General features: G+C 37.9%; 1 protein-coding gene across 4 annotated transcripts in view; it reads right to left on the bottom strand.

Annotated features, from left to right (window-relative positions):
• The window catches only part of b3glcta (beta 3-glucosyltransferase a), a 162,375-nt gene that overhangs the window by 49,104 nt on the left and 93,426 nt on the right, over window positions 1-19,845 (bottom strand). For 3 of the 4 annotated variants that reach the window (XM_062060444.1, XM_062060443.1, XM_062060446.1), the window contains 3 exons: window positions 10,357-10,466; window positions 766-842; window positions 283-394 (listed from right to left, as the gene is read on the bottom strand). In XM_062060444.1, coding sequence (XP_061916428.1) covers window positions 283-394; window positions 766-842; window positions 10,357-10,466 — 299 coding nt within the window. Of the gene's footprint in view, window positions 1-282; window positions 395-765; window positions 843-10,356; window positions 10,470-19,845 lie in introns of all 4 variants that reach the window. The other variant, XM_062060445.1, reaches the window with a different exon arrangement.

The raw sequence follows: 19,845 nt of genomic DNA, 5'->3' as shown, positions 1-19,845 counted from the left end.
AGAAAGTTAGAGAAAAAGAGCAATATTCTACCTGCTGCACATTATAAATCTGTGCCTACAATAAAAAAAACAGATATTCAAAATCATGCGCCTAGAGACTCAAATTAGCATTACAGCAGCAGAATGAGTGACATTTCTGTCAGCTTTCACTGTGCGCCGCCTCAGCTCAGCAGATGGTGGATCTCTTAATTGAGCAGATGATCAACAGAGCTCGCGATGCTTTGTACCTGCCAACGGCATTTTTTATTTTTGTCAAGGAGATGCAAGAAGCGGTAGACTCACTTTATTCTTGTCAAACTTTGCGAGGACTTCAACCAGCCTCGTCATCCTCACGTCGGTCTCCTCCTCGAGAAACAGAATCCAGGAGGAATTCTTCCCGAAGGAGCGAGACAAGCTGAGGACACATAGGGAAACACATCTTTTACAATCCCAATCAGAACAAACAGAATGTTTAATTTCAGTGCCAGGCCTCGCTGACTTAGCAGCGCATGGCCTGTCAAATCAACGCGAGCAGATTTCCCCAGAGGGGCATTCCGACACAAACATCACAAGCATTGAGACAACATCTCTGTTCCGGAATGAGAGTGTATGGATTCATCTTGTCGACAACACAAGTAAATGTCAAAGCCAGAGCGCTGAGCTAAGAAATGTACAAGCTGTCTCTCACTGGCCTTTCTGTGTGGTACAATCACAGAAATGTCAACCAGGAGATGGTGATGGTTGATTATCTTTGTGAATGCAGCTGATGAGCTCAGGTGTACTCACTAGGGCAGCATAGGAAGAATACTCCAGTCTCCTTCATTGTCTGATAAATTGTGGAGGAGCAGAACCACTGGTGGTTTCTGAAAAAAAAACCCACAACACATCAACAAATTCTTGGCGTTGACTACAGGAATGTACACACTCGCTGGCCAAAGTGCGACCTTGGGACCGTTTTCAATTTTATTGGCCCAATGAATACAGTTCAAAAAAGCCAAGTAAAGCCAAGATGAATATGTTTTGTTTAGATTATGTAGCATACAATAACCTACACTGGATTGGTTTTTAGAATCTTCAATGCAAAAAGTGAATCAAAGCAGCCGTGCCACATTTTTCCATGTTACTGTGTGGACACACCTACTCTACAAGTCACATTATCTTAAAAAAATGAGATACACACACGGAGTCAAATGTATTGTACATGCAAATTCACATATACTCACACACATACATACAGACATACATAGGTACCTACGCTCCCACATACATATACAAATAAATACAGTACATATTTACACACTCAAAGTTCGTACATCCACACGCACATTCATTATACAAACATACTGTATACACATACTGTACATATACATTCACTGTAAAAACATACATATACACATATAGTACATATACACTCACTGTACAAACACACACATACACATACTACACATACGTTCACTGTACAAACACACACATACATATACTGTACATATACATTCACTGTACAAACACACATTTACACATACTGTACATATACATTCACTGTTCAAACACACATACTGTATACACATACTGTACATATACATTCGCTGTACACACATATACACATACTGTACATATACATTCACTGTACAAGCACACATACACATACTGTACATATTCAAGTACATATGCACAGATACAATCATTCACATAATCACGTTTCATCAAACATACATTAACGTTGTTGCCCTAGGGCAGGGGTCGGCAACCTTTACCACTCAAAGAGCCATTTTGGCAAGTTTCACAAATTAAAGAAAGTAATGGGAGCCACAAAAAAAAAATTTAAATTTAAAATGAAAAACACCGCATACAAAGCTTAAACGCTTTGTGCTATGTTACCGGCACCGGCACGCACTTTAATGTGGAAATTATATGTTAGTGCAGCCTGCGAGTTTTGAATGAATGGCGCTTGATAGCGTCATACTTGCCAACCCTCTCATTTTTCCCGGGAGACTCCCGAATATCAGAGCGTGATGACACTGCATTTGGCGCCCTCTACAGTCTGCCCTAACAGTGTACCTGCTCGACCACACGTAGAAAGCAATTTCAGCTTAATCACGTAAGTGACAGCAAGGCGTACTAACTCAGCAGGCACACATCTTACACTGACGGTACCAATACCCAGAATCCCATGCAGCCCTAACTCTTCCGCTCAACCAACGCACGGAGAGGGGGGGGGGGGTTGATGTGTGGGGGGGATTTGGTGGTAGCGGGGGTGTATAATGTAGACCGGAAGAGTTAGGGTTGCATGGGATTCTGGGTAATGGTTGTGTTGTGTTTATGTTGTGTTACGGTGGGATGTTCTCCAGAAATGTGTTTTTCATTCTTTTTTGGTGTAGGTTCACAGTGTGGCGCATATTTGTAACGTAACAATGTTAAAGTTCTTTGATACGGCTACCGTCAGTGTAAGCTGTGTGGCTGATGAGTAAGTATGCTTTGCTGTCTCCTGTGTGTGCAAGTAATAACAACATGCGACATGTGGCTAAACTGGCACGCTGTATGTAAATGCTATAGAGGGCAATTACTGCAGTGCAATTAGGGCACGCCCTTAATTTAATAATTAGAGTGTAAAAAGTATTATTCTTTCCCTGGGAGTAATCTCTAAGGGACACTGAGATCCATAAATCTCCTGGGAAAATCGGGGGTGTCGGCATGTATGTAGCTGAGCCGCATCAGAGTGGTCAAGGAGCCGCATGCGGCTCCGGAGCCGCGGGTTGCCGACCCCTGCCCTAGGGTAAACTGGGTATAACACATGGCACACTGACAAAGCTTAACCTATTGTTACTATAACAATCTACAAGGTTAAGGTTGCTTCTCTTTCTTCCCCTCCATTTTTCTGCATTCTTTCGTATCTCAAGTTATCATTACGTATATGTATTGTTGCATTTGAACAATTGTATTGTTGATAATAAAGGTAAAGTACTGGTATTGTTTATTATCAATAGCACTATTTCTATTGGTATTCATATTGCTCCATTTTTAGTGTAATAATGCTCAGTTCTGTATTTTTTTTAAAATTTTCGCTAACTGCTTATTTGCTATTACTTTTACCATCATATTTGTACATGTCGTATTTGCTGATGTTGCTCTGTTGTTGTTGTTGTTGTTGTTGTGTTTGCTGTTGTTGTTTTTGTCTCTCTGTCTAATCCCCCTCTTGTCCCCACAATTCCCCCCTCTGTCTTCCTTTTTCTCTCTTTCTATCCCCTCCTGCTCCGGCCCGGCTGCACCAAATGATAATATAAATACATTTAATAAAGTCAAAATACAAGTAAGGCAACAAGAGAAGTATCCTACACTTCTCTTTTGTAAAGTAAATCTGAACAGCCGATATGGGCATCTACATCTGCTATATGATTTGCCCGAGAAGCTGGGCAGGACATAAAAAAATAAAATAAAATTAAAAAAAATGAGATACTAAATTAAACTTTCACATCAGTTTATAAAGAATGCATACTCAATAAAACAAACGCACGACAGCTGCCATCGCTTCCCATCAAGTAAAAGTTGCTGCTAATGCTCCGAAATTAGGCAGGATGTTGTTGAACTGAACACCAAACATGACAGGCACAGCAAATGTCTGCATTTCTGAAATAAACAAAAATATTTGCTTTAAAAAAAACAAAAAACTCCACTTTTATGTATTGCAGAGTATAACATAGAGGGTCATACCGTATTGACCCAAATTTTGACCTACTTTCCCAAAGCATTTTTTTTAGGTGACTAGTGTGTGTAAATGAGATTAAGAGAAGCTCTGATATGCAAGGAACACGTTCGGCAGCACCTGTTGGTTTACATCTATATACCTCTCAACATATACACTACCGTTCAAAAGTTTGGGGTCACCCAAACAATTTTGTGGAATAGCCTTCATTTCTAAGAACAAGAATAGACTGTCGAGTGTCAGATGAAAGTTCTCTTTTTCTGGCCATTTTGAGCGTTTAATTGACCCCACAAATGTGATGCTCCAGAAACTCAATCTGCTCAAAGGAAGGTCAGTTTTGTAGCTTCTGTAACGAGCTAAACTGTTTTCAGATGTGTGAACATGATTGCACAAGGGTTTTCTAATCATCAATTAGCCTTCTGAGCCAATGAGCAAACACATTGTACCATTAGAACACTGGAGTGATAGTTGCTGGAAATGGGCTTCTATACACCTATGTAGATATTGCACCAAAAACCAGACATTTGCAGCTAGAATAGTCATTTACCACATTAGCAATGTATAGAGTGTATTTCTTTAAAGTTAAGACTAGTTTAAAGTTATCTTCATTGAAAAGTACAGTGCTTTTCCTTCAAAAATAAGGACATTTCAATGTGACCCTAAACTTTTGAACGGTAGTGTAGATTCAAGACAACCCTGCTTTTTCAAGACCGTTTTTTGGGAAAATATTTGTATATCTTTTATTTATGTTTTAAATATCAGTGTATTGTATCAGAGATTAATGTGTTTATATTAGGGCTATCAAATGATTAAAATATTTAATTGCGATTAATTGCATTTTGTTCATAGAAGCATCATATAATCAATGATGGTCAGTATGGCTTTAGGTCCAAACGAACAACCTCAATGGCGATAACTGAAGCTATTGAAGAAATTACTAATGCACTGGAGCATAAAAGATATGCAGTTGGTATTTTTATTGATTTAAAGAAAGCCTTTGATACCATTAATCATTCAATTCTACTAGATAAAATGGGAAGATATGGAATAGGGGGCTAGCTGGTGACTGGTTAAAAAGTTATTTAACAGGGAGGGTACAGTTTGTAAAAATGGGTACATTTTTATCTGATACTCTTGGCATTGCTTGTGGTGTCCCCCAAGGATCCGTGTTGGGGCCAAAATTTGTTTAATGTATATATTAATGATATGTTTAATACATCCAAAGTACTGAAATGTATACTATTTGCAGACACAAATATATTCTATAGTAGTGATGACTATAATGAGCTCGTAAATACAGTAAACAGAACTAAACATAGTAAAAAAATGGATGGACACAAATAAATTATCTTTGAATACAAATGAAACTAAGATAGTGATGTTTGGAAATCGCAACATAACGTCTGAACAAAAAATCAGTATCGATGGTACCCAAATTGAAATCGTAAATGAGAATACATTTTTGGGAGTAATAATTGATAGTAAACTATCATGGAAACCTCATGTCAGACACATTAAAACAAAAATCTCCAAAAGCCTCTCAATTATAAACAAAGCAAAACTATACCTCAATGAAAATGCACTCCGTACTCTATACTGCACCTTGGTACTCCCATACCTTACATACTGTGTTGAAATATGGGGGAATACTTACCACAACACAATTCATCCTCTGATCATATTACAGAAAAGAGCAGTGCTGATCATTCACAACGTTGGTTATTTAGAACATACTCATAATCTGTTTAAGCAATCAAAGTTGCTCAAATTTGATGACCTTGTTAAATATAATACATTAATAATCTTATATAAAGCATTTAACAAATTATTGCCGCCTAATCTACAACATTTTTTTATAAGACGAGTGCAGGCACATAACTTGAGAGGCTTTGGATATTTCTTATTGCCGAGAGCTCAAACCACTCGGAAATGTTTTTGTGTGTCTGTATGCGGAGTAAAACTATGGAACAAACTGGGCTTACAACACAAGCTATGCCAAACTATTAATCAATTTAAACTATTATACAAACATGGGGTCTGGTTCAAATATAGAAATGAGGGTCTTTAATTTGACCTGCTGCTGTACTGTGTCTCAAAGGGTTAACATGTGCTCAATGTTTCCCTACCATTATTGCTATGTTGTCTATTACCATTGTTGGTATATTCATTATTCCTACATTGTTGATACAAATTATTGTTACAGTGTAATAATTCTTGTTACCTGTGGTAATGCCACTATGATACAACATCTGTATTATAATCCTTGAACAAAGTAAGAGTGAAACTCATGTGAATAATCACTGAATGGAGAACTGGGGGTGGGATTAAATAAATTATCTTCTTCCCACTCACTTTCAGGCAAAACTGGACAATCATGCATTACATACTATACATTAACTTTTGCACTATATTAATTTATATTATTATGTGTTGTCAATTTTGTACTTTTTTTATGTCATTGCCTGAAATAAATAAATAACAGGCATGTGATTTGACCACAATGAAAAAGACTGAAAAAATTTCCGGGGGTCTGGGGCCGAAGGCCCCCAGCCAGGTCCAGCCAGGTCCCCCCACCAGTGCCCTGGTGGGCTGGTGGGGGACAAGGGGGGAAACGACCCCCGAAGCTCCTGGTTTTTCACCAATTTAACATGCTAAAATTAACAAAGACAGCACCATTTGAAGAAAATATTTTAGTGTTTAAAGACATGAAAACATCATTAATAGAATTTTTTAGCTTACCTCATTATTAACAACCCTGTCTGCAACTGAAGTGGGTTGTTTGGGTGGATCTTTCCTCTCGATGTAAACAAAGGATGAAGTCCGTAAGGTTTGCTCACTTTCGGTTGACATCCAAAAGTACCAGCTAGTGAAAAGTTCGTTTTCCTTGCTTCAAGTTGTTTCATATGTTTTTGGCGTTTCGCATATACTTCCAAAGCCTTGAAACCTCGTGATCCATAGTCAATATTATCATGACACCACGTGCACAAAACCTTTCCGGGAAGATCGATTTTCCGAATAAAATCACCGAACAAAGTCGTAACTTCCTTCTTCCCAACAGTATCAGTGATTTCCCTTTCCATCCAGTCCCATCGAAACTGATTTTTGACATGTTTATCAATTTATTTTACTCGTAAAGCGTCCTTTCTCTCGAGAACCGACATCGTTTACATATGGAAAATGGCGGTATGATGACGTTATTACGTCATCATTCATAACAGATGTCCTGATTGGTCACAAGGAACATATCGACCAATCAACTACGGCGTAATATAAACTACGTCTCGAATCTTGATTTAGGGTCGGAAAAAGAAAAAGAAAAACGGGAGATCATTTTTTTCCCCCCCGAGATTAAAAAAAGATGGAATTCCGACTTTAGACGGAAAAATCACATGCCTGAAATAAATGGGAAAAAAAAGAATGAAAATTAACCACGATAAGAGAATTACAAAAATACCTTGCATGCATGGCAGCTCCCGCCATCAGTGTGTGAATGTGTGTGTGAATGTGGAAATAGTGTCAAAGCGCTTTGAGTACCTTGAAGGTAGTGCTTTAGTGTCTTGCCAGAATTCCTATACTTTGTAGGAATACAGCATTTGTATTCCTGCTTTAGGAGCACTTGCACTTAGAGGAGAGGAGCTACACTTCCATGTTTCGATAGCAGTTTCATGCATTATAAGACAAAATGTAGATTGTTACGATCATGCTTTGATTATCAAAGATGTGAGGTGATAATTTTTCTGCATGAATACATGTTTCTGATATTCTGTACTTTACATGTTGTACAAGTTAAAAGTAGTAGTAGTTTCTTTGAGAAATGTTAAAAACAAAGCAAAAGAATAAATAATAAAAAAAGAAAATAATCTTGAACACATTACAGTAAGGTACAGAAATATAAACAAATATTTTACAATGAAAACACATAAAAATGAAAACAATACATAATGGTTAGTTTTTTGTTAGATCCAAAAAAAAGTGTGAAGAAGTGAAAATTATTTACTCCCACTCCTTATTTTATAAATCAAATAACTAGCTTTCGTCATTATTATTATATACAATGATACATTTATCGGTCTTATTACAACATCTTATCAATATTCTTTTACCCACTTTACTCACTTTTCTTTGGCACAAAAATACAGTAAATATGTACAATATACCCATACTGTATATACTCACATGAATACAAGTACTAATTTTTGGTAACACCAACCAATAAATAACTACCCAAAAAATTAGAATAATAATAATGTAAACACCTTTTGATTGTTAGAAACCCTCATTCGTGTACATGTTGAAAAATCATGTTTTTGTATCTTTTTTTATAAACAAAATTAAGGTTGGGCATTCTTTTAATTCCGCATTCAAAATGTTCCATAGTTTAACCCCCCATATTGAAACACAAATGCGTCTTAGTGTTGTGCGTACATTCTGAATTTTAAGATTGAAATTACCCCTTAATTGATAACCCCTTTCCCTTTTAGTGAAAAACTTCTGCACATTCCCAGGCAGTGAATCATTTTTTGCTTTATATGTAATTTGTACTGTATGTAGTTCCACAACATCTTTAAATTTCAATAGTTTTGAATGTAAGAAAAATGTATTTGTCTGATCCCTATATCCTGCCTTATGAATGACCCTTATTGCTTTCTTCTGCAGGGTGATGAGTGGACATTATTGCCCCAAACTTCTGCACAGTAGTGCAAGTTGATGGCATTCTTATCTCTGTATGACAATGTTTTAACCTTCTTTACCCACTTATTAATAAAATGTAATATTCAGCCTGTAAAACATTCTGCAATTGCGGACTATCAATCAGAACAGGTTATTAAAAAATACACAATAGGGACGGGACGGCGTGGTGAAGTTGGTAGAGTGGCCGTGCCAGCAATCGGAGGGTTGCTGGTTACTGGGGTTCAATCCCCACCTTCTACCATCCTAGTCACGTCCGTTGTGTCCTTGGGCAAGACACTTCACCCTTGCTCCTGATGGCTGCTGGTTAGCGCCTTGCATGGCAGCTCCCGCCATCAGTGTGTGAATGTGTGTGTGAATGTGGAAATAGTGTCAAAGCGCTTTGAGTACCTTGAAGGTAGAAAAGCGCTATACAAGTACAACCCATTTATCATTATTTATAATATTGTGGAGTGAACCGTAATTATCCAATATGGGCTGCAGAGGGCAGTGACAGGCATGCCTGCAGTATTAAACCTCGTCTCAGTGGTAGCGAAGTAAAAGCGAGACTGTTCAAAGAAAATCTTCCCTCATATCGCCGCTGCCATTACAATACACTTAATTTCAATCTGCCAGATAACATTTATTTAGGTAGAAATATTACAGAATACCACAGAAAAACAGAATAGCATGATCGTATTGTAAGATGATTTTTCTTTGTTTTGTTGGTTAGACCGGATGTGAAGCGTAGCGCTATTACTGTGACGCCGCCAACCGGACGTGTTTGATTGGAATGAGAAAAGACTTGACATGTTTTGACAAAAATCTCTGATAAAAGTGACTTTAGACTTCCTCTCTACTGTCTTTGTTTCTGCTGAGCGTTTATTCCATCTTACTAAAGCAGTTTGAGTAACAATCTACATTTTATGTTTTCAATGCACTTAGCTGTAATCCAAACATAGACGTGAAGCTTCTCCTCACTCCAAGCAGCGATGCGTGCTCAGCGTTCGCTCCAATGAGGTCGTCTCACGCCGATTTAATGTAAAATTATCCTGTCTTCTCCGAAGAACGACTTGCTATGGCTTTGGATCTGATTTTTTCATAAGGTTCCCCTTTCTTTGTGCAGTTTGCGTTATTGTTGCGTTAACTTTGACAGCCCTAGTTTATATACATTTAAATTTAAATTGAGGTATGTTGTTCCTTAATAGGGAAAGATGCTAATGCCTCTGGTTTTCAAGTTAGCATTTGAGCAAGCGAGCTGGTGCCAGTGAGTCCATGAGTTTATCAATCCCGGTTTTCTGATAATTTTTATATAAAACGAAAATACTAACCGTCCAGCGTTTTACCGCGGTTATCATTAATACAGTTTATTGTTACATCCCTAATATATACTGTATTTCTAAATCATCTCAATTTTTTAAGACCCGTTTTTGGAAAAACATCAAATGCCACAGACAGCATGCATCAAAGACTAAATTAATCTTTGCTTTAATCATGTCAGTGAAAAAAAACAAACTTGTTGACTGTACTAAAAAGAAAAATCATCTTATTTCTTCGGCACTCGACAGTTGATGACGGCTTATTTGCTCAACAGGGGCACCACGTTTTGGTTTGCATATACAGTATAAATATTAGACGACTCATCTTTGTTCTCAGGGAAGAAAATACCATTGTAAATTTTTGTCAATACGGTTGTATTTAAATTCATTTAACACTTTTAACAACAAACATTACCTTAAGAACACTGATTTTGTGTCCTTTTTTGTTTAGAGCAACCTACATTTATAAAGATAATCGTCTAAAGATTACATTTTGGTAAGAGTCCACACATTAATGGCTTTAGAAAAAAACAAGAAATGGATGGTCATAGTCAACTGCAATGTAAATTAGCAGTCATCTGTATGTTGATATGCAAGTAGATGAAACCACAATTAAAAAGTAGTTGCTCTACAAAGGGGTGATGTCAGTAATTTTTTATTTTTTTTAAAAGCATACATTTGGAATCTTACCTCTGACTGAGCGTGTGCCTGCCCCAGTAAATCCACCCTCTGCTTTTCTGCTCGCCTCACGTGAAAGGAGTTGCTTTGACTCTGGATGACAAACACGATCTCCTGAAGGTCTGCTGGGACACAGAAAGTTTCGAGACGTGAGACTGACACCTTGGTGAGACTCAAAAACTATCGATGACCTTCCCGCCGCGGGAAGGAAAGATAAGAGCTCGGAACAACTGAGGTGACTTCCGCTAATCTCCGTAACGGGCGATAATAAACAACACATCAAGAGCTTAATTGGCTGGGAGAAGGCGTAAATGTCCCGGCTCAGACAGCGTCACTTAATGAAAAATGTGCATGGATTCCTCTGAAGTAATTAACTGCCTTAAGGTTGATGAAGAGCAGCTTTCTAATTGAGGCTGAGCAACCTCGTATTAAGTTTATGGAGATTTTATTGGCAAAATAACCAGATTGTCCTTCTTGTTAAAAGTGTATAGGTGGACATCTAAAGAAAACATGTTTTCATATTTTAGAACCCCATGATTTTAACATAACCGTCCACAGTTCCTTTTTTCACTTTGAGAAGAAAAGTGAAGACTCACAGGCTGTCAAAACTAAAAACGAATTCCTTTTATTTAATTCTAATACACAGAGTATCAACAACCTTGGTTTATGAATGAATGTATTATATGGAGCAAGCCATGCAAGGTTTTCAAAGTATCTAGTCCGATTGACATGTACAGGTCTAATTACGGTGGCTAAATTTGCCAGTAAACTATGAATTATGTTGATTTTGACAATTTTAACAAATGGCCATTATTACATGTCCTTGCTTGGATAAATCTGCATCAACAATTAAACACCCATGCAGCGTCATGTTAGAAACATTATATGGGGCCAATGACAGTGGTTTACAAGTCTAACTGGTTCTGTGACGGAACTCAAAATCCTTCTACCGTATTTTCCGCACTATAAGGCGCACCGGATTATAAGGCGCACCTTCAACGAATGGCCGATTTTAAAACTTTGTTCATATAGAAGGCGCACCGCATTATAAGCCGCACCGCATTATAAGGCGCATAGAATAGACGCTACAGTAGAGGTTGGGGTTACTTTATGCATCCCTTAGTTGCGAGACCTGTTGTGGCTCAATATTGGTCCATATATAAGGTGCACCGGATTATAAGGCGCACTGTCAGCTTTTGAGAAAATTTGAGGTTTTTAGGTGCGCCTTATAGTGCGGAAAATACGGTACTCTCATACTACTACTCATACTTACTAAATCGTCACATTTGTGATGTTTGTAGGAGTGTATTCATGCATAATTGTATGAGCTATCGTAATGTAATCAAGCTAGCGTTAATAGCATTATCAAATATGCTAACACCTTTATAAGTGTCTGTGTTAGTATTATTAACTTACAATGGCATTGTTTTTGTAATATTCTAGTTTCTTAAAATTCACCAAAATGTCAACGTGGAGTTATTTAGTTTGTTTAGCTGATTGGAGAGGTTGCTTCTACAGAATTTTCATTACTTCTCCATGACGATGACTTCTGTTTTGTTTGATCATCCGTTTTACTGCCAAGTGACAGTCACCGTTTGGAGACATGGTATGTAAATAAACATTTACAAAATCTTATAGTCCGGCTGCAGTCAATATATGTAAAAATATGTATTTCTTCTCAAATTTGTTGGGTGCGGCTTGAATACCAATGCGCTCAATAGCCCAGAAAATATGGCAACTAAGTCAAAAATCATAAATGATAATATGTGATGATTATAATTGCCACTCAATTTTAAAACTTTTTTGATTTATGGTTGCACGTCCATGCTAGTTAGTTTTAATTGCGTGAATGTGGTTTATGGATATTCAACAAAAATGTGTTCATTGTGATACCATCTGGATATGAAAGCCCCAACTATGAGATTCTGCGCATATTGCAACGCGCACAACATCACACATGACCGCACTGCAGCTTTGAGATCATTGTTGTTATTAAGCCAGCTCGCTGGCCGCAATCCATCTTGATGTGACACCCGTTTAAAGGCTGGCAATAGTGACACTGCTCAGTGATGAATGACATTGGGGCTACACAAACAAGTCCACATTAAACCCCAGTGGCTTTCACGGCCATGTACAATCCAAACGGAACCAAAGGCAACAAAACAGATCTGTCATTTCGTTTTTGGCTCCGTGCGTTTACAGATGAGAAACCCTAAAAGAGGGAAGCTGGCGTTCCCATCTATATGAAGTCTGCGCTGCACCTGGCTGGCTGGAAGGATGGTGACAAACAGAACGGCTTTTCCGGGGTTAAGGATTTACAGCAGGGAGGCAGAAGCCAATACAGATGTCTTGTTTTTTTTTGCTTTTGACAGGTCGCTCGGATGGTTCGCTGTGTTGAAATGTGCAAGACATTGTAGTCTGAGCTCAGCTGGTTCAACACAATTCCAATCATTTGTAGAGAATAGTCATACTGTACATCCTTGGGAGTCATGAAGGAGGGATTTTTCATCATGGGCTATAGGATGAAAGCAAAGGCATTTTAAAGGGCTTTTCAACAAAATTGTTTAAAGGGGAACTTTTTTTTTAGAAAGAACAAGGGGAAGGCCTTATTCTTATTTTGAATATACTGTCAATTAGGGATGCAACAATTATAGATTGTGACTCTACTATTACAGTGTGAAAAATAATAATGATTAATATGAATTGATTATGTCTCAGCAACAACACATACATAGACATTCCTTAGAGATTTTTATGTGTTGTATAACAAACAATAACAGTAATCAAATAATAACAATAAAATAACATTACAAATTAATCAATATATTTATTATTAATATTTACCCCGCCTTCCGCCCGAATGCTGACCCCAAGGGACAAGCGGTAGAAAATGGATGGATGGATTATTAATATTAATATTACAATTTTAATAATTATTTAATTATCAACTGTATTAATAATATAAGACTAAGGTTAACTGTATTAATCCCCAGGAGAAAATATTACTCAAACTCCTCAACTACAAACCCCGTTTCCATATGAGTTGGGAAATTGTGTTGGATGTAAATATAAACGGAATACAATGATTTGCAAATCCTTTTAAACCCATATTCATATGGGGACGGCGTGGCGAAGTTGGTAGAGTGGCTTTGCCAGCAATCGGAGGGTTGCTGGTTACTGGGGTTCAATCCCCACCTTCTACCATCCTAGTCACGTCCGTTGTGTCCTTGGGCAAGACACTTCACCCTTGCTCCTGATGGCTGCTGGCTAGCGCCTTGCATGGCAGCTCCCGCCATCAGTGTGTGAATGTGTGTGTGAATGGGTGAATGTGGAAATACTGTCAAAGCGCTTTGAGTACCTTGAAGGTAGAAAAGCGCTATACAAGTACAACCCATTTATCATTTATCATTTATATTCAATTGAAAAAGACAAGATATTTGATGTTCAAACTCATAAACTTTTTTTTTTTTTTGCAAATAATAATTAACTTAAAATTTCATGGCTGCAACACGTGCCAAAGTAGTTGGGAAAGGGCATGAACTATGAAGCCACGTTGTCGTAGCACGTGGCTTGGCATTGTCTTGCTGAAATAAGCAGGGGCGTCCATGGTAACGTTGCTTGGATGGCAACATGTGTTGCTCCAAAACCTGTATGTACCTTTCAGCATTAATGACGCCTTCACAGATGTGTAAGTTACCCATGTCTTGGGCACTAATACACCCCCATACCATCACAGATGCTGGCTTTTCAACTTTGCGCCTATAACAATCCGGATGGTTCTTTTCCTCTTTGGTCCGGAGGACACGACGTCCACAGTTTCCAAAAACAATTTGAAATGTGGACTCGTCAGACCACAGAACACTTTTCCACTTTGTATTAGTCCATCTTGGATGAGTTCAGGCCCAGCGAAGCCGACAGCGTTTCTGGGTGTTGTTGATGAACGGTTTTCGCCTTGCATAGGAGAGTTTTAACTTGCACTTACAGATGTAGCGAACAACTGTAGTTACTGACAATGGGTTTCTGAAGTGTTCCTGAGCCCATGTGGTGATATCCTTTACACACTGATGTCGCTTGTTGATGCAGTACAGCCTGAGGGATCGAAGGTCACAGGCTTAGCTGCTTACGTGCAGTGATTTCTCCAGATTCTCTGAACCCTTTGATGATATTACGGACCGTAGATGGTCCCTAAATTCCTTGCAATAGCTGGTTGAGAAAGGTTTTTCTTAAACTGTTCAACAATTTGCTCACGCATTTGTTGACAAAGTGGTGACCCTCACCCCATCCTTGTTTGTGAATGACTGAGCATTTCATGGAATCTACTTTTATACCCAATCATGGCACCCATCTGTTCCCAATTTGCCTGTTCACCTGTGGGATGTTCCAAATAAGTGTTTGATGAGCATTCCTCAACTTTGTCAGTATTTATTGCCACCTTTCCCAACTTCTTTGTCACGCGTTTTTGGCATCAAATTCTAAAGTTAATGATTACCGTAATTTCCGGACTATAAGCCGCTACTTTTTCCCCTCGTTCTGGTCCCTGCGGCTTATACAACGGTGCGGCTTATTTACGGCCTGTTCTTCTCCGACACCGACGAAGAGGATTTTGGTGGTTTTAGTACGCAGGAGGAAGACGATGACACAATGATTAAAGACTGACTTTTCATATACCGGTAGGCTGGTTATTTTGATAACGTACAGGCGAGCACTTTGTATTACTTTGCACCGTTGTATTATTTGTACTCTGCATGAATGCTGTTCGCCATGTCAAAGATGTGAAAGTTTGATTGACTGATTGAAAGATTTATTGTTAATAAATGGGACGCTTTGCGTTCCCAAACAGTCATCTCTGTCCCGACAATCCCCTCCGTGGTAGCAGGAATCCCTATATACTACTGTAATTACACATCAAAACCCTGCGGCTTATAGTCGGGTGCGGCTTATATATGGAGCAATCTGTATTTTCCCCTAAATTTAGCTGGTGCGGCTTATAGTCAGGTGCGGCTTATAGTCCGGAAATTACGGTATTTGCAAAAAAAAAAAATGTTTATCAGTTTGAACATCAAATATGTTGTCTTTGTAGCATATTCAACTGAATATGGGTTGAAAATGATTTGCTAATCATTGTATTCCGTTTATATTTACATCTAACACAATTTCCCAACTCATATGGAAACGGGGTTTGTATAACTGTCATCAACTGTGATCCATGCCTATTTTTATGCTGCATTAATAATTACTGGAATGCACACAACTACATTCGATAGTATAAGTGCTGTTATTTTACAATCTCCTGATGTTATGTTAGTGTTTTACACTTGCTATATTAGCTTACAAAGCCTATAGTTTGTTCAACACAGACAGGAGGAAGCAATATCTAATGTTGAATGGTCACTGAATGACAGGAGTACCTGTTGCTGTTTGTTAGGACTGAACTGACTCAACGCTAAGCTACTGATTGCACGTTTATATTTAACTAAATTCTTCATGACACCAACATAATTTACCTCAGTTATCTCGTCTTACCTTTAATTTGGCGTGTAAAGCTGCATCATATTGGACATATCAGACTAGCCGCAATTTTCTTGACAGGTTTTGTAAATTGGTCTTCAATGATTCCTTGGTCATTACCTGGAACGTTGCCGCACTGCCGACTTTTCAGGTCGCTTATATGTCCTGCTGACATTTTTAAGCAAATGTAATGTGTCAGTTTGTAGCGAGGAAGGAGGACTGAAACACACGATAATGAAGACTTTGTGATTAAGTAGTTGTGACATTTTTGATCAGGGTTAACAGTCAAGCTGGTTAATCGTTGCAATGCTATGCTCTGTTTATCTTCAGAATTTTACGTCACCAAATGACTAATATAGTCGTAAATCAAAACAGAAACAATACTCATATCACTAATGTCAAAGATCCTCTACCTTGTTTCGTAGGACAACTGGACTTTTGTTTGGGTTTTTTCTGTTCTAACCATTATTTCCTATTTCTTTTTTTCTGTTTTAACCATTATTTCCTATTTATTTTTTGCTGTTGTGCACCATATGCAGCAGCTTTACGTGTGCTGGATAACGCTGTGTGCGCACCTGATCGTGATCGGCATTTAGCAGGCTATTTAAGTTCAGCTGTGGCTTCTGCTGGTTACCCGATCATTATCTTTGCTGACTTGATGTGGGTATGATGTTTGGATTTCGATGTTTGCTGGATTTTTGTTTTGTTGCACCCCCTGCATTTCTGAAAAGCGTTTTCCAGGACCTATAATCATGTTTCTTTTGTGCACGTTCCCCTGGTAATTTTTTTAACTTTGCTTCGTGACACTCTTTGTGGGTTTTCTTTTGGTTTAATTAAAGACCTTTTTGACTGCACCTACTATCATGTCTTCACATCCTGGGCAAATGTTACAACATAATGATAGCAAAACGCAACAGGCCGACAGAAAAAAATTCTAGTCAAAGATCCTCTTTATGACGTGAGTGCTGTGCTATTTTTAATGACGTGCAGCAAAAATCATATTCAAAGATCAACTATATCAGTTGTTCTCAATTTGGCTCAGTTTGGCTGCGGAACCGACCATTACCCTTCATGACAAAGCCAAATTGATCATCACTACACAACCTAGATATTTTAAGCTAATAAAAAATAAAAAATCAGTATCTCATGACACTACAAAAAGTTCAATATTGTAAACTACTAGTTCAAGCTATAATCCAAAAATTAACTGCAGAACTCTTGAAATAAAAAACACTTACTTTATTATTATTTATTGAGATTCTAGAGTGAAAACAAATCCAACGAATGACGAGCAACTTAATGTTGAGAATGACTTCTCTATATTACAAAAATACTGTTATTTTTAATAACCTACTGCAAAAACGCGAGTCAAAGATCCTCTACAACAGGGATCACTAACTGGTGGACCGCGGTCTAAATCCGGACAAAGACGCCGTCTTGTACGGATCTGGGCTTACTGTATAGTCCATCCATCCATCCATCCATCTTCAACCGCTTATCCGGAATCGGGTCGCGGGGACAACAGCTCCAGCAGAGACCCCCAGACTTCCCTCTCCAGAGCAACATTAGCAACTTCCTCCTGGGGGATCCCGAAGCGTTCCCCCATCTGGTCCTTGGCCTGCAGCGGGGTCTCCTCCCAGTGGGACGTGCAACGAGGACCTCCCTAGGAAGACGCTCGTGAGGCATCCGCACGAGATGCCCGAACCACCTAAGCTGGCTCCTTTCCAAGCGAAGGAGCAGCAGTTCTACTCCGAGTCTCTCTCGGGTGACTGAACTTCTCACCCTATCTCTAAGGGAGATGCCAGCCACCCTTCTGAGGAAACTCATTTCGGCCGCTTGTATCCGCGATCTTATTCTTTCGGTCATGACCCACACTTCATGACCATAGGTGAGAGTAGGAATGTAGATAGCTCGGTAGACCGAGAGCTTTGCCTTCTGGCTCAGCTCTCGTTTAGTCACAACAGTGCTGTATAGTCGGTTAATTATATACTAAGTATGTGAAGTTTTGACAGAGTGCTTCTTTTATAGATTTTTACAGTACTGGTTCATCGGATTAGGAAATACACTGACCAGTTGCATGCAAATTAAACTAGCCCACAGATACTGCTTAGCCAATCAAATCTGTTCTACAAACGGTAAACATGGCGACTCTAAATCCAGAAATAAACGAAAGACAAGTGAAGCGAGTTACATGAACGAATAATATCCACGGATATACAGTCGTGGTCAAAAGTTTACATACACTTGTATAGAACATAATGTCAAGCATGTAATTGTAGACGATTACAGCGTGAGAAAGTTTACATGATATTTTAAAGATGGTTTGATGTAAATAGATTATCCTTGAATACCGGCAAAACTTAATTTATGATTTGTTTGTAGTTGTAGGAAAAGTGTGGATGGCTCAATATATATCAAAGGAGTTGAGACTCAAAGAACAAAGGAGATCAGGTTAAGATTGATGAAAATGTGTAATGGAAATGACATTATGATACAAAGGCTTGAACTCAGTTCAGTACAGTTTATTTTGAACATGCATACGATACAATGTAATGCATCATATATTTCCAGTTGTTTCATTACAGCACTTTCGAAAAGGAGAAGGAAGAAGCAGAGCTTACTTATTTTAAATCATAGCAATTGTATCCCAATTCATTATTCTCTGTTTGTAACAGAACCGTGAATAATAAATAATAAATAAATACATATACCATAAGTAAGTAAACAAATATTAAATACATAAATAATCTTTATCTAATTTTAAAAAATAAATAAAAAAAAGGTTTAAGATGTTCATCATAATTGTTCTTCTTTGTACTTTGTGAACACCTGTTGTTTGAACAGTCTCTGAAACTGAATCATATTGGTCCGTTGGTTGATTTCCTTGTATAATCCATTCCATAATTTAATTCCACATACAGATATGCTAAATGTTTTCAGTGTTGTACGTGCATTCAAATGTTTTAAATTAGATTTTCCTCTAAAGTTATATTTCTTCTCTTTGGTTGAGAAGAATTATTGTTCATTCTTGGGTAGCAGGTTATAGTTTGCTTTGCACATAAGTTTAGCTGTTTGCAAATGCACCAAGTCGTTGAATTTCAATACCTTATTCTAACTGATCTTTTTGGTAACACTGTTAGTGAATGAAGCGCACATTTGTGGTTGTTTCCCCATATTTCTGCACAATAACTCAGATATGGTAACACTAGCGAGCAGTAGAGAATATGGAGTGATTTTTGGTCCAGAACACATTTGCTTTATTCATTATTGACGTGAGGTTTCCAGTTCATTTTATCATCAATTATTATACACAAAAATGTATTTTCTTTTACCCTTTCAATGTCTACTTCGTCGAATTGTATTCGTGTTTGACTATTCCTTCTACTGTTACCAAATAGCATTATTTTAGTTTTACTGAGATTCAAAGATAGTCTGTTTTTGTCAAACCATCTTTTTAATTTGTTCATTTATTCAGTTATTATTTGTATTAGCTTCTGTGTTTTCTCTTCTGAGCAAAACAAAGTTGTATCAGCTGCAATTTATACTAACTTGAAGTCTTTTGTAACTTTACAAATGTAATTTATATGAAGATTGAACAATTTTGGTCCAAGTATTGATCCCTCATGTACGCCACAAGATATTTTCAGCTTCGTCGACATGTGTTCGCCTAGTTTCACGTATTGCTTTCTGTTGGTTAAGTAGCTTCTTATCCAGTTTGAGACCAACTCTCTAATTTGTTTATTAAGATATTAGGATTGATTTTGTCAAATGCTTTTGTTAAGTCCATAAACACTGTAGAAGCACATGTATTGCTATCTATAGCATTGGTGATCTCTTTCGTTATTTCAAAATAATGCCTTTGATGTTGAGATGTTGGCTCTGTATTCGCATTGGTTCTCTGTGAGTGCTTCAATTGTATTTATGCATTTGTAAATCTGTTGTTTAACAATTTTTCAATAATTATAAAAATTGTGGAAGTAGAGAAACAGGTCT

Source organism: Entelurus aequoreus, linkage group LG10, assembly GCF_033978785.1.
Source record: "Entelurus aequoreus isolate RoL-2023_Sb linkage group LG10, RoL_Eaeq_v1.1, whole genome shotgun sequence".
Classification (NCBI taxonomy): domain Eukaryota; kingdom Metazoa; phylum Chordata; class Actinopteri; order Syngnathiformes; family Syngnathidae; genus Entelurus; species Entelurus aequoreus.
This window is presented reverse-complemented; position numbering and strand designations above follow the sequence as displayed.